The following is a 23,716-nucleotide window of genomic DNA, read 5'->3' on the forward strand; positions in this document are numbered from 1 at the left end:
TAAATCTAGCATTAGAATCAATTGATCATGTTCTCTTTTATTGCCCATTTTATTAGGTTACTCGCTCTAGACTAATCACTCCAGTTTTACAAAATTTTCCAGGAAGAATGGAAAGAGTTTATCTTTCTCTCCTGCTTAGGGACTCAGACTCTCAAATTACAGAGAAGGTTGCTAGGTTCTGTGCTTGTGCTATTACTATTTGCAGACAAATGTTAGGGGGGGAATTTTAATACGGAAACCCCAGTTATATATTTAACTGTAAGTCTTTGTTATAATATTTTATCATTTGATCTTCCTCAGCTTATAATTTTGGGTTAATAGGTAGAAACTGTTAGAAATTAGTATTTAGCGCAGGTTTTATTTATTTTATTTTTATATCTGATTATGATTGTAAATAAAGAAATGAAATGAAAGCCTGTCTGCCTGCCTACTTGTTATGAAGCACAGAATGACAATGTGGGACAGTGTTAGGGACGCATATGGCACAGCATAGTATAAGTCCACATGTAGTTGCTTGCGCTACACTGAGGAGATGTTGAGAGTTTAGAAGTAACAAGTAGTAAAGCTATCAGTAACACATGTTTTCTGTGTAACAGCATCATCAAAATTATTATTTGAACAATGACTAAGCCTGGCGTAATGGTTTGAGTGTTGGACTATGACTCTGGAGACCAGGGTTTGATTCCCCATTTAGCCATGAAACCCACTGAGTGACCTCAAGGAAAGGCAATGGCAAACCTCCTCTGAACAGATCTTGCCAAGAAAACTCCATGATGGATTGCCATAAGTCAGAAATGACTTGAAGGCACAGAAGAAGATGACGAAGTAGTTGTAGTAGTAGTAATGTTATTACTTTATAATGTTTGTTTATTGTTCCTAAAGCATTGGGGTCTGCTCATTTTGGCCATTTTTGTTTTAAAGGTACAGAAGTCTATTAATTTTTTTTTAATGAAAACATAACCAGCTAGTTGGTAACAAATAATTGTAGCCAGTTTGTTGTTGTTTTACCTTCAAATCATTTCCAACCTTGGGTGACCCTAAGGCGAACCTATAACAGGGTTTTCTGGCGTTGCATGACTCACTCAAGGTCACTCAGTGGGTTTTCATGGCCAAGCAGGGAATCAGACCCTGGTCTCCCATCTTAATAATGAACAGCAAAATCCACAAACTACTATTAAATTATAACACTACACACTCTGGTCTATTTACCCAAGTTCCTCTACAGCTAGCATAAAAGTGAGTGTCAATATGTGATTTAACCTAACATCTGGTCAGAAAGGATCAGTTGTTCCCAAAGATGGGGGGTTGGTTTCTTTCTCGTTACATGCCAATGTTAAGGTGCATGGTGTTTTTACCAAGATAAACTCAAATTAATTTCAACTTCCTTGTCTCTCACTTTAGGGCTTTATGACCCAAAACACTGCAAAACAAAATGAACATTGCCTGAAGAATTTCGACCTTACCGAGTATCGCCAAGTCTTAAGTGATCTCTCTATTCAGATCTACCAGCAGCTCATTAAAATTGCGGAAGGTGTATTGCAGCCCATGATAGGTGAGATACCAACATCTGTATCTCAGCCCAATGGTTCACTTGATAATGATTCATGTTCTCCATATTGCCTGGGGGAAAATAGCTGAAATGGAATCCAGCAGAAACAGGTATCCCTAAAGCAGTGCTTCTCAATTATTTTCTGTCATGCCCCCCCAGGAAGAAGAAAACATTTCGCGCCCCCCGCGCGACTGTAAATAGTATCATTTGTCTATAAAATTGTTATAAGTACACCTCTGCATAACAGAGCCTCGCGCCCCCCCTGGGGGGCCCGCCCCACTATTTGAGAAAGGCTGCCCTAAAGTTTTAGGTGCCATCCACCAAAGTGTACAATGGCCCAAATGGTACACTTGCATTTCTACATGATTTACAAAGAAAGCTGCTCCTGGGGCTTTGTGGCCATTGTAAGTCAGTTTGGATGTAATTTTTCTTATTTTGAGCTATTTCTGTAGAGGAATTTTTTTTTACCATATATATTTGACGGTAAGTTGACATCATGTATAAGTCAAGGTCAACTTTTTGGGGCCTGAATTGATTTTCATATGATGCATGGATAAGTCAAGGGTTATACTTAAGGAGGCAGCCCAGCTGGGAAGAGGCTCAGAGGATGACCATACTGACCTGTGCATAAGTCAACCCAGGTTATTTTGGGGTCAATTTTTTACCTAAATTTTTTGACTTATACATGAGTTTATATGGTATTAACTTTATTTATACCCCACTTTTATCTCCAAGATGGGCTTCAAGGTGGCTAACAAAATAACTAAAAACAAGTTCTAATAAAAGCACAATATTATAAATATTAAAAGACAATTAAACTAGTTGTACCATGAAAAAACAAACAAATTAAAATCGTTTTAAATGCCTCAGTGATAATTATGAATGTTTTAAAAATGCAAAAGTTCAGTACCGCCATTAAAACTGCTGGGTCTAGAAGGCAATCAGAGGAATCTCTCACTGGAAATGAAAGTGCATGTGGATTTTAAAAGATGAATCTGTGATAAATGCTGCCAGGCATCTGATATGGATTTAGTGACCGTGAAACTTCGGTATGTGACTTCTTATATTTTGTTAGGTTTATGAGTCTTCTTAGTAATAAGATCTAGGAGTCCTTAAATACTGAGATTTTCATGGTTCAGAGGCCTATGTCTAATAATTCTACATGTGTGCAACACGCTAATATAATTCTATGCTTGCCAGTATAGGTATATTCTGAGCCCAGAGAAAGATATATGTGCTTTTTCAGATATTATTGGAGTGCCACATCAAACCTAGCCAGCCTAGCCAATGGTGAGGGTTGACGAGATTTGCAGGCTCACAACACCTGGAAGAGGCTTCCCATTCCCTCTTACATCTCTCTTAGCTACGGGTCACTTCTTCTATTGGTCACCTTTTTTTTCAGACTCTCGGTTGTAACTATTTTTTATCTTTCCCCATTTCTCTTTTTCCCTTGTGGTTTTTAATTGCTTAAAATATGGAACTCATTCAAACTGTATACTGAGCCTATGATATAAATTTATGACACCTCCCTGCAGAGCTATTAGTAATTTTTACAGTATGTTAATTGAGTTCTAACCCATCCAATTACCTATAGTATTTCAAGGCTTTATAGCCATTAGCCAATTAATCCTTCCCAACACACCAATGGAAGAGGAATACTAAGTAAAATTATCTTCCCTGTGCCTACAGCAGGGAAATTAACCTGGCAAAACAAGTCTTTCTTGTTAGATGAAGTCCCAAGTGTGTCACTTCTCATGTGTATTGCTTCCTCTGAGCCACATATATACTGTTTATGTCCAATCAGGACTGCTTGAGCCCTTCACTATTCATTTATGAGACTGGCATGTAAATCCTGTATAGTTTAAAGAGTGACATGTAGAGATACAGTATATGGACAACAAACTGTTGCAGTTGGTATGATGTCTTAAGCAGAACAGAAATGCTGACACTGGAACTTCCTTAAGACATCTACTTTGCTTTATAGAATAATTTCTTTTCCTCCCAGTGACTGCTGTGTTAGAAAATGAAAGCATCCAGGGCCTGTCAGGCGTGAAGCCAATGGGCTACCGGAAACGAAGCTCCAGCATGGGGGACAGTGACAACTCATACACTTTGGAAGCAATCATCCATCAGCTGAACACATTTCACAGCGTCATGTACGACCAGGGCCTTGACCCCGAGATCATCCAGCAGGCTGTCAAGCAGCTCTTCTATATGATCAATGCTGTGGCTCTCAACAACCTGCTGCTCAGGAAAGACGTCTGCTCTTGGAGCACCGGGGTGCAACTCAGGTAAGCTTCAGGTTGCAGAGATTGTTTATGCTCAGCCCCACAACTGATATGCATACACCTCCCCCTCACCCATCCATTTTGAAGGAATGAAAGTGGCATTTTATTATATATACCAGGAAAGGAAGACTGGTATGATGCAGCAGAACATAAGCCATTGCAACTTCGTCTGCAATATAGCAGCAGCACAGCCCTGCCAATTCACTTGCTGACCCTTCAGCCATAGTCTCTGCATAGGAATCTCAGGCTATAAGGAGCATTAAAAAACAGAAAAAGAGAAATAACTAAATACAGTGGGCCCTTGGTATCCGCTGTTGTTTGGTTCCAGGACCTCCCATGGATACCAAAATCTGCAGATCCTCAAGTACTCTGGTTTCTCTTCAGATCTTATAAATCTTTCGTCTTTTACTAAAGATTTTTGTGGAGAGGAACATTTATGAGTTTGTAACCAATTTTAGGAGTGCTGGTGGCACAGTGGTTAAATGCCTGTACTGCAGCCACTCACTCAAAACCAAAAGATTGTGAGTTCAATACCAGCGAAAGGGCTCAAGCTTGACTCAGGCTTGAATCCTTCCGAGGTCGCTAAAATGAGTACCCAGATTGTTGGGGGCAACTAGCTTACAGTTGTAAACCATTTAGACACTGTTAGTTCAGTATGAAGCAGTATATAAATGGGAAAAAAGTATTGTTAAATGTTATGGTATAGTAAAATGGTGTCCCTTATACAGAACAGCAAAATTAAGATTTGCATTTTGGATTTTTTTTTTTTTTAATATTTTCAAGCTATGAATGACAACTGTGGATAAAGAATCCATAGATACTGAGGGCCAAATGTATAATGGGCTGAACTATGGGGCTGATTTGTGGTTTTGTATCTGCATGTGTATCCCCATTATTGTCTATATGATCCTGTTATTTGGAGATAGCAAGGATCAAACCTGGAATATTTTGCATACAAAGCTTGCTCTGTAACTAAGCCATGATTCTTTCCCATCAAAATTTCAGATATGAATCAGTCTGTGTTGCTCAAGCCACATACCTTTTGACGCTTAATAGAATTAGGATTTTACCCTAGTCCTAATTGTAGGGTTTTTGATGTTGTTGTTGTGCCATTGGTTCAGGGTAGGCAACCTTTCTGAGCCGGGGGCCGGGTTGCTGTCCCTCAGACAACTGGGGGGCCAAACTCAAAATGGCGCCCAGAGCGGCGCGGAAGCTGCGGCGGGGGCGGCAATCGGCGGCAGGACCGGACTGGGGCCGGCCCCAAGGCCTCGCCGGGCCGGATCCGGCCCATGGGCCGTAGGTTGCCAATCTCTGGTTCACATTGTATTTAGGAGCATCTTAGGGAAGAAATCACTGTTTCTTCTCTAACAGAACTAGTATTTTTCCAACTGCTTTCAGAAACAAATTATCTCTTTGAAAGAATATTTATTTATTTGTTTGTTTGTAATTCGTGGCTGCCTCGTGTGTGTCCAGGTTTAACATAAGTCAGCTGGAGGAATGGTTGAGAGGAAAGAACCTGCACCAAAGTGGGGCTGCCAAGACTCTAGAGCCTCTGATCCAGGCAGCACAACTCCTGCAGCTGAAAAAGAAAACCTCAGAAGATGCTGAAGCAATTTGCTCCTTGTGCACGTCCCTCACCACACAGCAAGTAAGATGCAAGAAGAGTGTGTTTACTCCTCTGTTATGAACTCAAAGGGGCTAACAAAAGATAGCATTGTTTTAATTGTTAACTCTTATGTATTTTATTGTTGTACCTTTACTGTATATTTATACTAGGTTGTAATCCTGCCTCGGTCCACCTGAGAGGCAGGAAAATATAAATTGATTGATTGATTGATTGTTCATGCCAAGAGCAAAAGAGCCAACAAGTCCCCCTACCTGTTAACCTTGCATCAATCCTATGTCAGGTTGGCAGAAACTTAACTGCTTTGAGATTACTACTGAGCTTTTTTGCTAAATGGGGATTTGAACCTGGACTCTTCTGCTTTCGGTCCAGCACTCAAACCTGGTTGGCAATCCTGAGGATTTTCCCTTGAGCCAGAACTTGGCTGTTGGGGGAAGATAATACTCTGAATTACGTTTGTGTGTGTACAATGAATAATCACTGTTTGAGTGTTGGACTAGCATTCTGGAGACCAGGATTCAATTTTTAGCTCTGCCTTGAAACCACTGATTGACCTTGGGCAAATAACCTGCTCTCAGCTTCAGGCAAATCTCCTCTGAACAGGCCTTGCCATGAAAACCCCATGACCCCAACCTCAGGGTTGCCATAAAACAGAAAAGATTTGAAGACACACATTTAAGTCCCCTTTTCACCTGACAGTTCTTTTTCACAATTGCCTAATGCATACCCTCCCCCAAGTATGCTATGACACAAAGTTACACCCTTGGTTTCTAAGTTTGCTGCCTCCCATCCAGAGAGAAAAATACAGCTTTGCAGATGTGATTTTTTTTTTCTATAAAACAGTGCTGCGGGGTGCACAGCATTCATTCATCTACTGTGTCACAGAATTATAAAGCTGAAAGGCACCACAAGGATCATCTAATCCAACCTCCTGCCAGTGCAGGAATCCACAGCCTGAAGGATCCCTGACCACATTTAGCCTCTATGTCAAAAGACCCAGTGAAGGGGAGTCTCCGATCTGACAGTCTGTTCCACTGGCAAGCCACTCTTACTGCCTTCACTATTAATCCCCATCCTATTTTCCCTCCACAGATTGTAAAAATACTCAACCTCTACACTCCTGTGAATGAATTTGAAGAGCGGGTGACAGTAGCCTTCATAAGAAATGTCCAGGTGAGTTCTGCAATGAAGAAAGGTGAAAGGTTCTACATCTGCCACACAGAATAGGAGCAAGTGTCTGCATTCTAAAAAAAAAGCAGTTTCAACAACCGGGTCTCAGCTCCAAAACACATCCAGTGGATAGAAAAAGATTTAGACTGGCTGTCTTGGGTGAAAAGAAGGCACAGTAGGCCCTTGGTATCCACTGTGGCTTGCTTCCAGGACCCCTTGTGGATACTCAGTATGGTTGAGCATTTGACCAAAGCTTGCTCCCAAAGTGATTGACTGCTCAATAAAATATTATCAAATAATGGTTAAATATGTTTAAACTCCATTAAATTGCAAAAAAAAAAAAAAAAAAAAAACACCAACAACCTTTAATCATCAGCAGATTCAGCACTTACATGAATAAGAAAACTGAATTAGTTACCAAATAGTTTGTTGAGAAATAATGAAGTAAAAAGATGTCATCAATTATAACATCTATAGCAATTCTGTGTTGGGTTTTTTTAGGGGGCATTCACACTAGTTTTTTGTCCTAAGGAGATATGGCTTTCTCCTTCCAAGCCACTTAGTTCCTAGGGTGCATCTACATTGTAGAAATAATGCAATTTGACACCATTTTATCAGCCATGGCTCCATCCTACAGAAACTTGGATTTTGTAGTTTTGTGAGGCACTAGCACTCTTTGCCAAAGACATCTAAAGCCACAGTAAAATGATATATCCCAGGATTCCAACGGATAGAGCTACAGCACTTAAAGTGGTGTCAAACTGCATTATTTTTACAGTGTATTTACATCCCTAGTCTTGTTTGGAGATGCTTGTAGGTGGCCAGTAGGAAATGCTGCTAAGATTTCCTTCTCTGCTGCAGTGTTTTGGAGTAAACAATTCTCACTTCTACCATTGCAAACAGATGATACAATCATGAAATAAACAGGAAAAAGAAGTAAATCCCAGTGCCAAAATAGTCAAATCAACATAAAAAGCTGGGCTACATCTTGTAAACTGGCCACTGATAAACAGATCAATTTTAATAGAATTAAAAATACCTTAAAATGCCAATATTAACATACAGTCTATGTCTGTCTGTATTCATCGGAAGTCTGTATTTTATTAGATATTTTCACTATTTCTTCTCATGTATTCATTGCTGTTATAAATGTGTGTAGTACAGGCCCTAGAGCAACCTGTTACTGTATTTTAATTCTGGTTTTCTGAGGGTTTTTAGACTTAAACTGGTCTACTTAAGAAGCGGTGGTTCAGTGGTTAAGACGCTGATTGTGATGATAGCAAGATTGGCATGCTGGCTGTTTAAGGCCCAAGTGCTGCATGATGGAGTAAGCTCTGGTCACTAGTCCCAGCTTCTGCCAACCTAGCAGTTCAAAAGCATGTAAAAGTGCAAGTAAAAAAATAGGTACCACTTCGGTGGGAAGGTAACAATGTTCCATGCAGTCTTTGCCAATGCTGGCTCTTTAGCTTAGTAATGGGCACGACTTGACAACCTTGTCAAAGGAGAAACCTTTACCTTTTTACTTTTATTTAAGTTCACGAGCTATATTTCAATTTTGTATACTGATTTGACTAAAACGAAATATGCAAGGTAAGGACAGTGTCACTCTTCCTGGAATAAACAATAATAATAAACAAACAAACAGCAGTAATAACTGAAAGGTGACAAGTATTTGACTAGTCCAGTGTATGGAATGCTAATCAAATGGGGGGGGGGGGGTTGGCAGGGGGGATGCCACCTTCACCTCAGCTATGAAAAAGCACTTGCACAAATTGTTCCAAATTGGGCTGCTATGTATTTTGTGCCTCTTCTGATGAGTTTGTGTTTGTTCCCCACTCCCATTTCTGTGTCTCTTAGGCACATCTGCAAGAGCGGAATGACCCTCCACAGCTGCTGCTAGACTTCAAGTTCATGTTTCCTGTTTTGTTTCCATTCAATCCTTCTTCTCTAACCATGGACTCTATTCATATCCCGGCTTCTCTTGGCCTAGAATTCCTTAACAAAGTTTGAAGACACAATTTTGACTCCCAGCCAAGAATTTTCCAAGAGTTCAAGCAAAATAAGGAAGGGGAAAAAAACTGAATGAAAGGATCTCTTCAAATGTGGACCAAACTAATGGTTAAAGGAACCAATACACTTTAGGCAACCAATGCTCAATTGTACAGCCTAAAAATCTAACTTTATATTTTCATTGGATGCATTTTGATTTGTATGGGGAGTTTTGTTTTGTTTTGTTTTGTTTTTTGGAGGGGACTAAATCTTTCAGTTAATACTTGAAACAAAAAAGGGGATTTGTACTGCTTAACATCATGCTAACATATTGCCTCCCGGCTGTCACTAAAATTCTGGCATTCATAACTGGGACATTATTTTGATTTTCATAAATTATGGCTATCCGGAAATGTTTCATTGAAATAACAAAAAAAGCACATTAGATGGCCAAGCACCTTTATACTTTACTATGAGGTTTGCTTGTACATACCAGAAGCAGACTTCAATTGGTGCTGCCAGCCACCATTTTAAAACTATCATTTCAGGCAATAAAGTTGCTCTAGGCAAAACTATGAATTTGTGACACACTTAGAAAAGTGGAGGAGAAAACTACTTGTTACCTGTTCTCTGAAGCTTGGGAAGGTGATAAGTTATGCTCTCTGTTCCATTCAAATGCCACTTTGTATGTATTATAAGGCAGACTGGTAACCAAAACAGTATCAGTCCACCCTTAACATATTACAAGGCCATAAATATTGCTTCTATATGAAACACTGAGACTGAAGAATGCCTACAATTGTCCATATTAACTGAATGCCATGATTGTGATACCCCCATAGCTGCTATTTTTTTTCCTCGGACTAATCTAGAACCAAGTATGGCAGCATTTCATGCTTTATACCTCTTTAATCTCAGTAACATTTGAGGGTGATCTTGATTTACTGTGAAAAAAGGCATAATCATATTTGAAGGCAAGAAAGAAAAAAAGAGGACAACTCATGGCCAATAGAAATGAAGAGCACTTACATATCAAACAGCAACTGTGCTGATCTGTGTACAGATGCCTTGGTCCAGTTGTGTATTACTATGGAGTCAATACTCCCATAAACCCACAATCTGATATTCCTAGTATAGGTCTGGCTAAGCCATAAGCATGGACACACATTTCCAAGGAATCTAATGAGGCTGGCAAGACTCCCAACTAGAGACAGTGAGTACTGTTTCATTCCACAGAAACAGTTGTGTGAGAACAATCAGATTTGGTGGCAAATACCAGTTGAGAGGGAAGCCTTTGGAGAGAAGTACTAGCACTTACAGTCTCATGTCTTTCTCAGCATTTAAAGCAAACAAGAATATGTAAGGAAATTAATTTCCAACAGATACAAAGGCAGTAATATTTGAGTAAATGACATCACTTATCATTGAGTAACAGACCCGCATTCCCATCAGCAGAAAGAACAGAAACTGCTTCACTGGATAAGCATTTAATGATTTTTAAACATTTTCTAACTTAAAGGAAAGGTTCAAAATCCTGTTAATATAAAACATTTTCCCAATCGTCTTTTACTATCTGCTTCCAACAATTCTTCAACTTCTGTCCAAACAACTGAAGTCTCCAAAGGCATAGAGGAGCGGCGTTAGCAGCAAGTTGCAAGAACCTGTAAGGAAATAAATACAGAATTCATTATTTTGCAACTCTAACCTGCTGTTAACAACTATTCAGTTCCACAAGGGAGTCTTCTTGCTTGTGTTGGATCAAGACACAAACGTGATAGGTGGTGTTTTTCACACCTTGTAAAAGCTGTTCACCCTTGCATCTCTGGTTGTACATCTTTGGTAGAAGTGCTTTTAAGCCACATAAATACTGTCCTTTTCGAACTTACATTACTGTATTTATATAAATCAAAGGCCCAGCTAGAAGGTATATTCCCTACTATTGAATGCAGCTTCAAAAGCAGATTGATTTGAAAACATTCTGACCTGATTCAAGAACTGGAGTACTTGCCCATTTTTAGAAAATAATTAATCCCAAGGGCCCTTTCTCTCACTAACAGTTCAGCAGTCTGCATATTCAGTTATTGCTGATACAGGCTATGTTCCTCAATATATTGTATTACCAAGGCCTTGGATGCACAGTTGGAAACAGAAATCCCCAAAGTCACCTTGTAAGCAAAAAAGCACCTCTTGTTCAGTAGATCTCATTTGTGTTCACACAAATGCTGCTCCAGCATTTCAGTGTATGGATATTGCTGTAAAGCAGATATGGGGATCCAAAAGGTATACTAGAAAAGACTTGGGGTACATCTTTTCATACTCTTAAATGGAATCATAGTAGAAGGGTAAACCCATAACTTGGGCAAAATGATTGTTTTACTAGCACTACCTTTGAACATGTCTCATTCTGCTCAATTTGTTTCAATTCTATAGTGCCTTCACCTTCCGCCATGTCATTTTTTTGACTATGCCAAAGGTGCTTAGCCTGATGGCACCAGCTGTGTAGCCTGAACCAGTAATATTTCAATGAAGAAAATGTTCCCTTGATGTCACTCAGACACATAACCCCTTAAGTGTGGAAAGTAGGAAATTCTCATAGTAAAATTTGCTTCTTTCTCTCTCGATTTTTGAGACAAAGCAAAAAATTGTCAGGCAAGACAAGACAATACCCAAGAGTTGGAAGACTTGCCCTGTAAGCTAAATAAGTGAGAATAATCCTCTGTGTTTAGGTATGCCAATGTTGTGGGTCCTGTGGTTGACAGACTAAGGAACCATAACTAGCTTCTTGCCTCCAGCTGAACAAATCCATTGCTCTGTCATTGCCAAACAATGTGCTTCTTATTGCAGCATAATATACAAAGGTTTTCACTCAAGTTTTTAAATGAATACTGCAATTCCAGCCAATGTGGTGCCATGGTTAATAAATATATTTATAAAAGCATGGCTCAGTTTTGTTTAACAACCTTCAAACTCATGGGCATTACTGCAACAGTCAGAGAACTTTCTACATTATGGTGGCTTCCTCCCCAAGACTGAATCTTCTGTCTCGCAAACAATTAGCCTATGGCTGGCACATTCTTGTTAACTGAAATGGACTGACCTGGATGAACACTCCCAGTTTCTCCTGTCGTCCTGCATTCTAGACCAAGCAGAAACTATACATTCACATAGTTGCCTCATATTGAAACAGGAGCACCGGCTTCTGGGAATCCAAATATGTAAAATGCGAAAGTGACCCTAGCTGCAGTTTCCAAGTGTATCACCGAATGTGATTCCACTGAGTCAAGTTAAATGAAAGGGAGCTGCAGGATGCACTTTTGCAAGAATCTTAGAAAATATATTTATAAGATGTGGTTAATGCTCTTCCAGAGGACAATAGTATTTCACCATGCAAGTGCAAGTAAATTAATTTATACTATGTATTATATCTGTGTATATTTTAATCTATTGGTATAAAAAGAGGTAGAAACTGAGTACATATCTGTAATATTTAATTTTATCTGCAAACTTGGGGGTTTTCAGAACAATCTCATGTTAAATAATTTTGATGTATGTAACTTTTTGTTATCTGTTTTTAAGATATCTTGAAGCTTTTTAAAAGCCTGTTCACTGGTATTGTCATGCACAAATATGCCTTCTCTTTAATCAGCCATATTGATTTAAAACACTTTAGCACAGTACAAAGAAGTGGTTGGTGTCATTTGTTGCATTCTTTTTTAAAAATGGATTGAATACTTCCCACCGTGTGCCTTTTCACTAGTGGTTTCAATCATAGTTTATTGGAACTGAGAGTTTTAATTGTGAGAAAATTGCCTTTGGGTTTGTATGTAACCAGTCGAAGCTGGAAATGGAGGTGGGCATGTTTAAGAAGTCTGTCAGTGCATCCACATTGAAGAAATAAAGCAGTTCGACACCTCAGTTTTATAATTTGGTGAGGCAGCAAATCTCGTGGACATAGCAAACTACAAATCCCAGGATTCCACAGGATGGAGCCTTGACAGTGAAAGTGGCATCAAGCTGCTTTATTTCTGCAGCATGGAAGAGCTGTGTAAGAGAAGTTCAGTATTCATTTAAATGATTTTAGACTGATTGCAACCCAGCAATCAGTCCAAAGTCATACATTGATGCAACATTTGATTGGCTTTTCCTCAGCCTTTTAGATTCTCGAAAGCCTAACGACAACTTTTCAAAGTTCAGTGAACTCAGAGGGAAAACTATGATACATATGCACACCAGCATTTGTGCAGTCTCTCTAACTCACATGCAATTTCCTGTGTTAAAATACTGCTTAGCAAGAATACATGTCCATTATATCATATTAAAAGCAAAATTCTTCACCCAGACTTCTGCTTGTTGAAAGATGGGACTTGCACACATACTACTAAAAATATCCACCACTGTTGTTTGCCACCAAGTCGTTTCTGACTTATGATGACCCTAAGACAAACCAATCACAGGTGAAGTTTTTTGGCATGTTTCTTCATTGCCGTTCTCTGAAACTGCCTCATCAGGAACCACTGAATGCCCATGACATTCAATAACATTACTGGAACTCATAATTATGGCCTTGCATGTAACCTCTTCATACATGTACTGCAGTTTGTATGAAAGGAAGTCCTCATCAGTGACTGAAAATAGTTTTTTTAAAAATAGCTTCTGGAATAGTTCACAGAAGGCAATTTATGTGCACAATGCTTAACAAGACCCTACAAAAGAAAAGGATATGACTAAATAATCAGCTAAAGCTATCTTCATCCACTTTGGTTGCTACCTATTGTCCACCTGCAAGGCCACTGGAGAAAGAGAAATTGCAAACTATTTGCTGATTAGAAGTAGGGAGACTATTTTATATGATGGATTGCCCTTAAACGGGAGAAAGCTACTACCACTAGAAGAACAGACATCCCCCACTCCGTTCCTGTTCTGATCCATCGAGATTAATATATGTCCTAACAGAGGGAATGTTGCCATTTTCTAGAGTTGGTACAGTTTTAGTAATTTCTATTTTCAATCTGTTGTTGCTGTTGTTGTTTTTGGTGTCTCTCGAATTAATTTGTTATGATCTGGGCTCGCAGTATCTAGCTCACAAGGTTTTATTCCATGTGTAGTCAACAACTGACACCTAACCAATAATGGCCAGTGAGATCATATATTAAACACACCTGATGGAATAGGATCTTGCTGATGAAAGTCCATATGTTTGTACCATAACAACATCAGACTTGTGACAGGACAGAAATGACAATCCTGATCTGCTAGCCAAGATTAAGACATTGGCAGCAGAGCACTGGATTGTGTATTCACCCCTCTTCCATCTCCCATTAACCATATTTAACTGTATTGGCATCACTGTTACAGTTAATGCTAATCACCTTACTCCTTAACCAGGGATAGGTAACCTCTGATTATGAAGGATTTAGATTAACTAAGTGCTGATGTAATATTTCAGGTTAACTACAAGAAATCCACACTTGAGGGGTGTACATGTTAAGATGTGTTAATACTTAATTACGTTTCTCTCCATTCCAGCATGACACCATCTATATATGACTTATTTCATATTGTAAGACTGGTAGGCAGTAACAGTCTAATGTAAGTGTTCACAACTAACTGGAATTATAGGTTTCTTGTAGCTGACTATCCATAATTGTGCCAATCAAAATAAACTGAACAGAACATGTTATGCCCATCTCTCCAGCCACTGGATTTTTATATACAGGTATTTAAAAGTATGGCAATTTTTTTCTGTTTCTTCATTAAGGTTACATGAATTAAAAACAGCTAATAGTGTCCTCCATAAAGGATTTACCATTATGTAAAAATGGTGATAAAAATGATTCTGATAAAGAAATGGTGGGCAACATGCTGCCCCTGCCAATTTTTGCATTCTCCAAGGGTCCCTGCTATGCTGCTTGAAATCTCCCAGAAGTACAAGTCAACTCATAAGCCAAATACAGGGAGCAAATGTGTTTTTTAAAGCAATGCATCTTAAAACATATGATGTAGAGAGCTGACAATTGTTTTTCCCAGGTGCCAGGGATGGGTACCATGTTTATGCCAATTGGTTACAACTCTTTCCTTCCTATAGATTGCAGGAACCAGCAGCTAATGGCATATAGACCAGGACTGCTCCATGGTCCACAACCTTTGACTATCATGGGCTTAAAGGAAAAGCAGTACTTTTTACTATTGCCATAACAATTTAAACAGAAGTAAGAGTCTGGTCCTCCTGTAGGTTTGGGGTGTGTGCCAGTGTAGCCAGAAATTGCCCACCCCAGTGCTAAAGAGAATATGTCCCCAGCTATCATGAGTCCAAGATCAGCTGTGCACACACCAACTCAAACTCCCCTGGTGGAGTACGGCTGCTCTGAAGGTGCTTGGATGACCTGAGGGTAAATCCTAAAAGAGAAGATGAAATATCACTACTGATAAAATATTTTTCCACTTTGAACAAATCTGTAAACTACACTTTCTGTTTATAGGAAAATGACTGTAATAGTCACTGTCATTCAACTGTGCATAAAATATTGTGAAATAAATACTTTGAAATAACCGAGAGTGGCCTGGATTTTTCTGGTATATGTGTGTGTATTACATTGAAAATGTTTTTCTGCAACATTAGCAATGCGCCTTGTTTAACTATACTATCTGGGTTCCTGGCCCTAAATCCACGTAACTTTATGTTTATTTACTGGTATATCCCAGTGTATCTTTCGTACGTCTAATGAAGGTACAATCATGTTATCTATCATGTTCTGTGAAGAGACATTTTTTTAAAATAAGTTATTAAATATTTCAATAAATAACTTCAGATTGGTCTGCAAGTTGAGACCAACAGCCAGTCAAACCCAAATAGCTGCAGTGGGGGCAGGAGACGTGGAAAGAAGGTAAGGTAGAACAATATCTCATTCTATACACATCTACGGTTCATCTGCTTTTCACAAAAGACAAGCAACCCAAAAGCATTTTTGAGATGTTATCCTTGGTATTTTGCTGCACATAAGAAAAAACTGCATCTTTAGGCTTCCATGCAAACCATAGGATCTTAGCCTGCATCTGGCAGAATCTAACAGGAAAGTATGAGCAGGGGAAAATGTATACAATTCTGTGTATGATGTGCCCCAATAGTTCACAATGTATTGCATACTGGTTTTCTTTAACCATTTTACATGAAAAATATTCTTTCGCAAGAAGTACAACAGAAATCCCACAAACCATCCTATAAAGAAATGGAATACCACAATCCTAGGGAGCAAGCCTAGCTGAATTCACTGTGACTTGCCCCTTAAATATCCTTGTCACATATCCTTTCATGAGTTTGTCACCAAGAGAACTAGCAGCTCCTTCCTCCTTAGTGTGAAACTGATATTCTCTGGCATCATCATGTAACTACTCTATGAAAACAACAACAACAACACCCATGTATTGGGGTGGGGAACAACAACAATTAACAATTATTAGTGGGCTTAATTTTTGGAACCCTATTGCACAAGAATTGTAGGCCCCACTACAAAGCTAATCCCATTTCAGGTTTCTTTTTGTGTTGCTAATGGAATTTAAATGTTATTTCTTGGCCTTTGTGATTTTTTGGTCTACCAGAGCCCACATGGCCAAAGGGGAGAAATGGCCTCTTCCTACATGAATATCCCTCTGCACTGACATAGCTGAGAACAATAACAACATCAAAGTGTAGGCCTATGACTCCAACATCGTCATTTTCCCCCTTTCTCCTGTATGATATTTTACACTTTTTATTGAAAAAGATGCCAGTAGAGCTCCAAAAATTTGCATCATGTATTTTGTGCATTCGGGTTGTTCCAATAAACGTACCATTGTTTTGTGAATTTTGGATGAAACCTCTGGCTTTAGCTCTTCCTTGAGTTGCATTCGTCAATCACAGTAGTCATCATGAAGGAGTTCTGTGCCCAGAATACTTTATCCTAACATTCTAGAACCAGAAAATGAATTCATTTTTGTCAAATACAATTCAGACTTAAATCAGAATAGACATTTGGAATGGAAGTGGTGCAGGGTAAAAACTGGTAAAATTTACAGCCTTCATCCAAAGAACGAAGGTACACGATTCTCCCCCCAACAATCCTATGTGGTAGAATAGGCTCAGCATGGCGCAGTGGTTTGAGAGACTAGGGTTCGAATCCCAGCTCAGCCATGTAAACCCAATGGGTGACCTTGGACAAACCACATTCTCTGAACCTCGGAGGACAGCAGTGGCAAGCCCTCTCTGAAGAAACTTGCCAAGAAAACTCCATGAAAGGGTTGCCTTAGGGTCGTTATAAATCGGAAACAACTTGAAGGCACACAACTACAACCAAAAGAATAGGATGAAAAAGATTGGCTCAGATTATCAAGTAAACTTTATGGCGGTCTCACCAAGTCACACTCCCAACATGCTAACTACTGCATCATACTGTCACAGTATGGAATGAATAGTTTTAATCCCTTTGCACTTTTAATACAGTGAGTTCTATGCCTGTATCCCCCCCCCCCATTAGTTTTTGAATATCATTGCCCAAGCACACCAATGTGGGCTCAGTAGTTACTTTTCTTGGTCTCAGATGCCTTGGTCAGCACAAATTCCATCATTCAGTTCTACAGAACTCAGATTGCGCAGTGGGCTATTCATCACAGACCAGTCCTTGCAACAAGGGGAAATACCTCTCAAAATGGAGCCTCTGAAGAGCTGAAAGTCAGTTCACAAAAAAAAATCTCTCCCTCATGCTCTTCTCCGCCTGTCAGTTGTACTCTGAGATGGGATAAACTTTCAAATACGCATTTTTATAGAAATATGTGTCTCTGTTCTGTGGAGTCATGGGAACAGGGAGGAGAAAAGGAGTTGAGAGCCACCTTTTAAAAAAAAGGTTGAGTCTGGCCATCCTTAAGCCTTTCTTACATTTACAGACGCAGACAAGAAAAGGGACCTAAAGAACCAAAAGGGAAGGCCAAAAATAAATCACCAGGGACTGATGGATCCCAGTAGAACTGCTTCAAGTTACAGAGAAAGAATCTACTTTAGTTCCAAGGAAAATCTGTTAACAAATGTGGAAAGTAAAATAATGGCCCATGGATTGGAAACTCTCAATCTACATCCCATTCCCCACGAAAGAGGGCCCCAGCGATCACAGGGCCACTGCATTAATCTCCCATGCAAACAAAGCGATGCTAAAAATTCTACAACAAAGCCTTTTTTTTACCATATGCAGCACAAGAAATGGCAGATGTCCAAGCAGGGTTCAGGAAAGAAAGAGGCACTAGGGATCATATTGCAAACATACACTGGATATTGGATTGCACTAAAGAACGTCAAAAGAAACTCAACCTGTGGTTTATCATTATAGCAGCGCCTTTAATTGTGCAGATCGTGTAAAATGATGGGTTGCTCTTAAATGGGTTGCTGTAATATATTTTATTGTCCTGAAATAAAATGGTGTGCTGTACAGTAATATACTTTATCGCCCTGAAGTGTAATCTGTACTCAGGACAAGAAGCTACTGTTAGAACACAATGTGGAAAAAACAGAATGCTTTCCAATTATTATTATTATTATTATTATGAGTGGCCCTTATCCTTATTCTTAAAGCAGGTGGCCCTTATTATTATTATTGTTATCATCATCATCATCATGATTCTTAGAGCATGTTGTCTTTATTATTATTCTTAGAGCAAATGGCCCTTCTTCTTCTTCTTCGAGTGGCCCTTATTATTATTATTAGAACAAGTGGCTATTATTATTATTATTATTATTATTATGAGGAGGAGGAGGAGGAGGAGGAGGAAGAGAAAGATGAGTGGCCTTTATCCTTATTGTTAGAGCAGGTGGCCCTTATTATTATTCTTATAGTGAGTGGTATTATTATTATTATTATTGTTATCATCATCATCATCAGAGTGGGTGGCCCTTATTATTATTGTTAGAGTGAGTGGCCCTTCTTCTGGTTATTAATATATTATTATTATTATTATTATCATCATTCTGAGAGCGAGGGGCCCTTCCTTCCTCCAGAGCGATCCCTCGCCGCCCATAGTCCAGGCCTCCCCTGGCGAGGCTGCCGGGAGCCTTGCATTCTGCCTCCCCGCAGTTCCCCTCAGGCTCCCGGGCGCCCTCTCTACCTGAGCCCGGGGCTTCTCCGCGGCCTCCGCGCGGCCGCCGGGCCTCCTTCAGAATGTCTCGGGGGCGGAGGGTCGCAGCCATTATGTTGCATAGGGGCTCATAATAATGTCAGGGGTGCGGCCATGTTCGCCCCCCACCCTCTCCTTGGCCCTCCTCCCACCCAGAGCCGGGGAAGAGGGGCGTGGAGCCTGGCACCACCTCCCCAGCCCCAGCCCCAGCCCCAGCCCCAGCCCCAGGCAGACTTCCAGGACAGGACTAGGAAGGAGGAGGAGGAGGAGGGAGCAGAGCAGCCATGGCCATGCTCCGAGGTAGGGAAATAATAATGCCCCACATTTATGTGAATATGGGAAACAACTTGGGCTACATCCACACTGGAGAGATAACCCGGTTTGGTCCCGCTTTATGTCTTTGTCTGGCTCAAGTGCTATGGAATTCTGGGAGTTGGAGTTTGTTGTCGCTCCGCTCTGGGCCCACAACAAACTCCAACTCCCAGAATTCCATAGCAAAGAGCTAGAGTTAAAGCGGACCAAACTGGGTTATCTCTCCAGTGTGGATGCAGCCAAACCCCCAAAGTGGACTTTCCCACTTCCTTGCCTTCCTGCCCCTTGGCCAGCTTCTCCCTCCCTTAAAAAGGCAGCTTGGATAAACACAGTTATAATAATAAAAACAAGAAGGAGAGAGAGAGAGAAACTGCCTCTTTTTTCCTTCTTCTTTTATTATTTTGGTCAGCTTTATGATATTTGCTCAAGGCTCCTCTTTTTTATTGTGTTGGTGCTTGTGTTGCCTGCTGCCTTCAAAGTCCCCGGCTTCAAAAGGGCTTTCTGGGGCTGGGAGAGAAGGAGGAGGAGGAGGAGGACGACAACACCCAGAATCCCCCAAAGCAGGGGTGCTTGTTTTCTATGGGGAGAGCTACACCAAAAGGCACACGAAGTCCCATGTGGCTAAGCCTTGGGAGCTCCACTGGCCTCTTCGTCAGGGAAAAGTGTTAGGAATCATACAGGGGAGGGGGAAATGTTGTTATTGTTGTTGTTGTTGTTGTTGTTGTTGTTGTTATATCCCGACTTTCTCCCAGGACTGAGACTCAGGGCGGCTTACACCATTAAAAAACAATACAATATATATCTTATATATTATATTATATATAGTGATGGTTTTGCAGGCTTGTCTTTCTTCTCAAGGTGTTGTTGTTGTGTTGTTCTTTGGAGGGATATCTGGGCCATGGGTCACTAGGAACAAGGGTCCAAAACACACTGCAGAATTAAACCAGTTTGAGACCGCTTTAACTGCCCTGGCTCAATGCTAGGGAATTCTAGGGGGAAAGACAGTTTTGTGAGACATTTTAGCCTCCTCTATCAGAGAGGTCTGGTGCCACAATAAACTACAATTCCCAGGATTCCTTAGCGCTGATCCAAGGGGGAGTTAAAGCAGCCTCAAACTGGATTATTTCTGCAGTGTGTTTTTGGACCAAAGCCTTCCAAAATCCAGAATATAAAAATTGAAATCGATTAGCAGTACAAAAAAAGGTTACTTCTTCTTGTCTTGTCCTTATTATTATTATTACTGGCATTTATTTATAGAGCGCTGTAAAGTTTGTCATGCTAGAGAAAAAGGACATGTCAGATGAAAGGAAAAACGGAAGAGGTTTGGCAGCTGTTTTAAGAAATTGCTGGAAAGATACCATTGTTTTACAGTGAAGTCTCCAAAGCTTGCATAATGGATTTTATGCATTGAATCCAATAACATCAAAAATCCACCCAACAGTGATATCTTTCCTGGGCCAACCAAAATGCACAATGTACGGGTTGCAAGCTTTCGAAGCTCACTGGGAGCACCCAGGTCTTATTTCTAAGACAACAATTGCATATGTTACAGACTGAAAATACCTCTTAGCCCTCATCTGCATTGCAGAAATAATGCAATTTGACACCACTTTTAACTGCCATGGCTCTGTTATGGAATTCTGGGAACTGTAGTTTTGTGAGATATTTAGCCTTCTCTTTCAGAGAGATTGGGTGCCACAACAAACTGCGGATCTCAGGATTTTGCAGCATGGAGCCATAGTAGTTAAAGCGGTGTCAAACTGCATTATTTCTGCAGTGCAAATGAGACCAGAATTTTTGAATTCTAGGTAGGCTTCAAGGCTCCAGTGCCTCATTCATTCCTTTATTTATTTAAAGCAATAATCCTACTATGTTTACAAGTATAAAACATTACTGTACTTATAACACTGGTATTTATAAAGGTCTTCCATTGAGAAATTTGAAGACTATAATATGAAAGAACAGGGGATTTACCATTAAATTCCTCCTAGCTGTGATTGCTTGTTAGTTGTGACTGTTGGACAGAATCCAGCGGACACACACCAATTGCAACAATAACAACAAAAGCAGAAGTAGTGCCAAAGCAAGTTCACAATTGAAAACCTGTTTGCTTCCAAAGGTTAATTGAAGAGATGATTAGATTGTGACAGAGGTCCAAAGTCTGAGGATCATATGACTTTGCTTTTTGAACAGTTATTGTGAGAGGAGAAAAAAGAAAAAGAAACATTTCCACATAGCCATTACAAGGATTTTTTCCTCTCTCTCCATAGACCTTAAGAAGCCTCATATTGTATCAACACTAAGACCTATCTACTCCAACATTGTTTCCCCAAACAGAACTGTCCAGCGACTCTGTTAATGAGATTCATTTGGATCACTTTCAGTTTCTGAGTACTGATGACGTTGACAAGCTGTTTACTAAGGTCAAAAAGACCACCTGCCCTCTTGACCCCTGCCCTTCATGGCTGGCCGTCCAGGGAGGGGAGGCAACTATGAGTTCGTTAAGATCTATAATTAATGCCTCCCTCAGCGAAGGCAATTTTCCAGCCAGTTTAAAACTGGCTGTGGTTAAACCTATTCTTTAAAAGCCTTCCCTTGATCCCCTGGAGAAATCTAACTATCGGCCCGTATCTCTCCTTCCATTTTTGGGCAAGCTGATCGAGAGGGCAGTTGCCAACCAACTCCAAGCAGTCTTGGATGACACCAATTATCTTGGTCCATTTCAAACTGGCTTCAGGTTGGGATACAGAGTCAAGACCGCTGTGGTCGCCTTGGTCGATGATCTCCATCTGTGCATTGTCAGGGGAAGTGTGGCCCTGTTGGTGCTCTTGGACCTCTCAGCGACCTTTGATACCATAGACCATAGTATCCTTCTGGAACGCTTGAGAGGGTTAGGAATTGGGGTAACTGCTTTGCAGTGGTTCCGGTCCTATCTCTTGGGTAGGTTCCAGATGGTGTTGCTTGGGGACAGTTGTTCGGCCAAGAGGGAGCTCAGATCAGGTGTCCCTCAAGGCGCGATACTGTCTCCAATGCTATTCAACATTTACATGAAGCCGCTGGGTGAGATCATCCAGAGACATGGGGTGGGGTGTTATCAGTACACTGATGACACCCAACTTTGCTTTTCCTGCTTCGGTGACCAAGAATGGCATCTCCCCTCTGAATGACTATCTGAGGTCAGTAATGGATTGGATGGGGGAAAATAGACTTAAACTGAATCCAAATAAAACGGAGGTACTCGCTATAGGCAAGCCTAATCTGGGAATGGTGATAAGCTCTCCAGTTCTGGACGAGGTCACACTTCCCCTAAAGGATTGTGTTCATAGCTTGGGGGTACTCCTGGACTCGTCGCTTCAGCTGTCATCTCAGGTGGATGCAACAGCCAGGAGTGCCTCTTATCAGCTTTGGCTGATACGCCAGCTACGACCCTTCCTGGAATGGGAAAACCTAGAAACGGTTGTACATTCACTGGTAACCTCTTGTCTCGATTTCTGCAATGCGCTCTACATGGGGCACCCCTCATGTCTCGTTCAGAAGCTGCAACTGGTCCAAAATATGGCAGCCAGATTGGTTGCATGGAGTTCTAAATTTGATTCTATTACACCTATTTTAAAATCCCTACACTGGCTGCCTATTAGCTTCCGGGCACAGTATAAGGTGTTGGTCATTACCTATAAAGCCCTTCATGGCTTGGGTCCAGCTTACCTGAGGGAACGCCTCCTCCCATACAATCCTTCCCGCACTCTTGGGTCCTCTGGGAAGAATCTCTTGCAGTCTAAGAAAACCAGACTGGTAACAACTTCCCAGAGGACGTTTTCTGTTGCCGTTCTAAAAGTCTGGAATGACCTGCCAGAGGAGATCCGCCATATAACATCTTTGGAGGCCTTTAAAGAAGGCAATAAAAACGGATCTCTTCCGGCAGGCATTCCCAAATTGACCTCCTCGGAATGTTCACTCTCCAGTTGGGAATTCTCGTTTTTAATGGTATTTTAAGGTGGGAGGGAGATTGGGAATTGGATTTTATATTTTTTCCTATGCTTTTACTTGTAGTTTCTTGTGTTTTATTATTATTGTTCTTATGTTTGTTGTTACCCGCCTTGATCCAATACAGGGAGAGGCGAGATACAAATAAATATTATTATTATTATTATTAACTTTATGGAGGGGGAGACAAATAGTCAGAGGCAATATCAGCTACTGATAGCCTTATCCACTCTGGATTTGTCTCATCCTCTAGAAAGCCACTGAATTTTAGAGCTATTTTCTGCATCTTTTCTAGCGCTACAATATTCAATTTGAAGTGCACTGATCTGAACTTGCACAATAGATTTGTATCAAGGCATTCTGATCCTGTATAATCCTAAAGTGAATGTCCCCCAGCTCTTTTTGGCTTTTCCATCACTATCTATTTAAGAATCTTTTTGGCTGTAGCAAATTCTACCCCATGAAATCCATTCGGTGACCGTACTCCCCTCACCTCTCATCTGATTAAAAAAATTATGTTCTGGGCAGATGTGACACACCATCATTTTAGACTTTTTTATCTACCAAACCTGGTTCCTTTTTATGTGTCTTTTATTTCTTATTTATTTATTTGTTGGATTTTAAATTAATGTAAGCCATGCTGACCCATTAACATGCACCAAGAAT

General features: G+C 40.4%; 2 protein-coding genes, 1 long non-coding RNA gene and 2 other non-coding genes across 8 annotated transcripts in view; 3 read left to right on the forward strand and 2 right to left on the reverse strand.

The window, feature by feature from the left end:
• Nucleotides 1–8,877, forward strand: part of MYO5B (myosin VB) — a 374,368-nt gene extending 365,491 nt beyond the window's left edge. For both annotated transcript variants that reach the window (XM_089497439.1, XM_089497447.1), the window contains 5 exons: nucleotides 1,402–1,552; nucleotides 3,555–3,840; nucleotides 5,311–5,485; nucleotides 6,554–6,634; nucleotides 8,489–8,877. In XM_089497439.1, the coding sequence (XP_089353565.1) occupies nucleotides 1,402–1,552; nucleotides 3,555–3,840; nucleotides 5,311–5,485; nucleotides 6,554–6,634; nucleotides 8,489–8,641 (846 nt within the window). In that variant the 3' untranslated portion in view covers nucleotides 8,642–8,877. The remainder of the gene's footprint in view (nucleotides 1–1,401; nucleotides 1,553–3,554; nucleotides 3,841–5,310; nucleotides 5,486–6,553; nucleotides 6,635–8,488) is intronic.
• On the forward strand, nucleotides 4,202–4,315 carry LOC149324191 (U5 spliceosomal RNA). Its single transcript, XR_016279503.1, has one exon. It is a non-coding gene; the product is annotated as a U5 spliceosomal RNA (small nuclear RNA).
• LOC149324192 (uncharacterized) lies at nucleotides 8,872–18,931 on the reverse strand. Of its 3 annotated transcripts, none has more exons than XR_016277917.1 (5): nucleotides 18,746–18,931; nucleotides 16,448–16,565; nucleotides 14,952–15,016; nucleotides 11,718–11,819; nucleotides 8,872–10,281 (listed from the first exon to the last, which is right to left on the reverse strand). It is a non-coding gene; the product is annotated as an uncharacterized LOC149324192 (long non-coding RNA). The 3 variants fall into 3 exon arrangements; XR_016277918.1 differs by having other exon boundaries at nucleotides 14,891–15,016; XR_016277916.1 differs by having other exon boundaries at nucleotides 11,718–15,016.
• On the reverse strand, nucleotides 17,185–17,270 carry LOC149324193 (small Cajal body-specific RNA 18). The gene has a single exon (XR_016279586.1).
• A 35-nt stretch (nucleotides 18,932–18,966) lies between the features above and the next one.
• ACAA2 (acetyl-CoA acyltransferase 2) overlaps nucleotides 18,967–23,716 on the forward strand; it is a 28,965-nt gene continuing 24,215 nt past the window's right edge. Inside the window, exon 1 of the mRNA XM_089497457.1 lies at nucleotides 18,967–19,054. Within this exon, the coding sequence (XP_089353583.1) occupies nucleotides 19,039–19,054 (16 nt within the window). The 5' untranslated portion in view covers nucleotides 18,967–19,038. The remainder of the gene's footprint in view (nucleotides 19,055–23,716) is intronic.

Source organism: Sceloporus occidentalis, unplaced genomic scaffold (genome assembly GCF_023333645.1).
Source record: "Sceloporus occidentalis isolate IW3139 unplaced genomic scaffold, rSceOcc1.0.p SCAF_1, whole genome shotgun sequence".
Classification (NCBI taxonomy): Eukaryota; Metazoa; Chordata; class Lepidosauria; order Squamata; family Phrynosomatidae; genus Sceloporus; species Sceloporus occidentalis.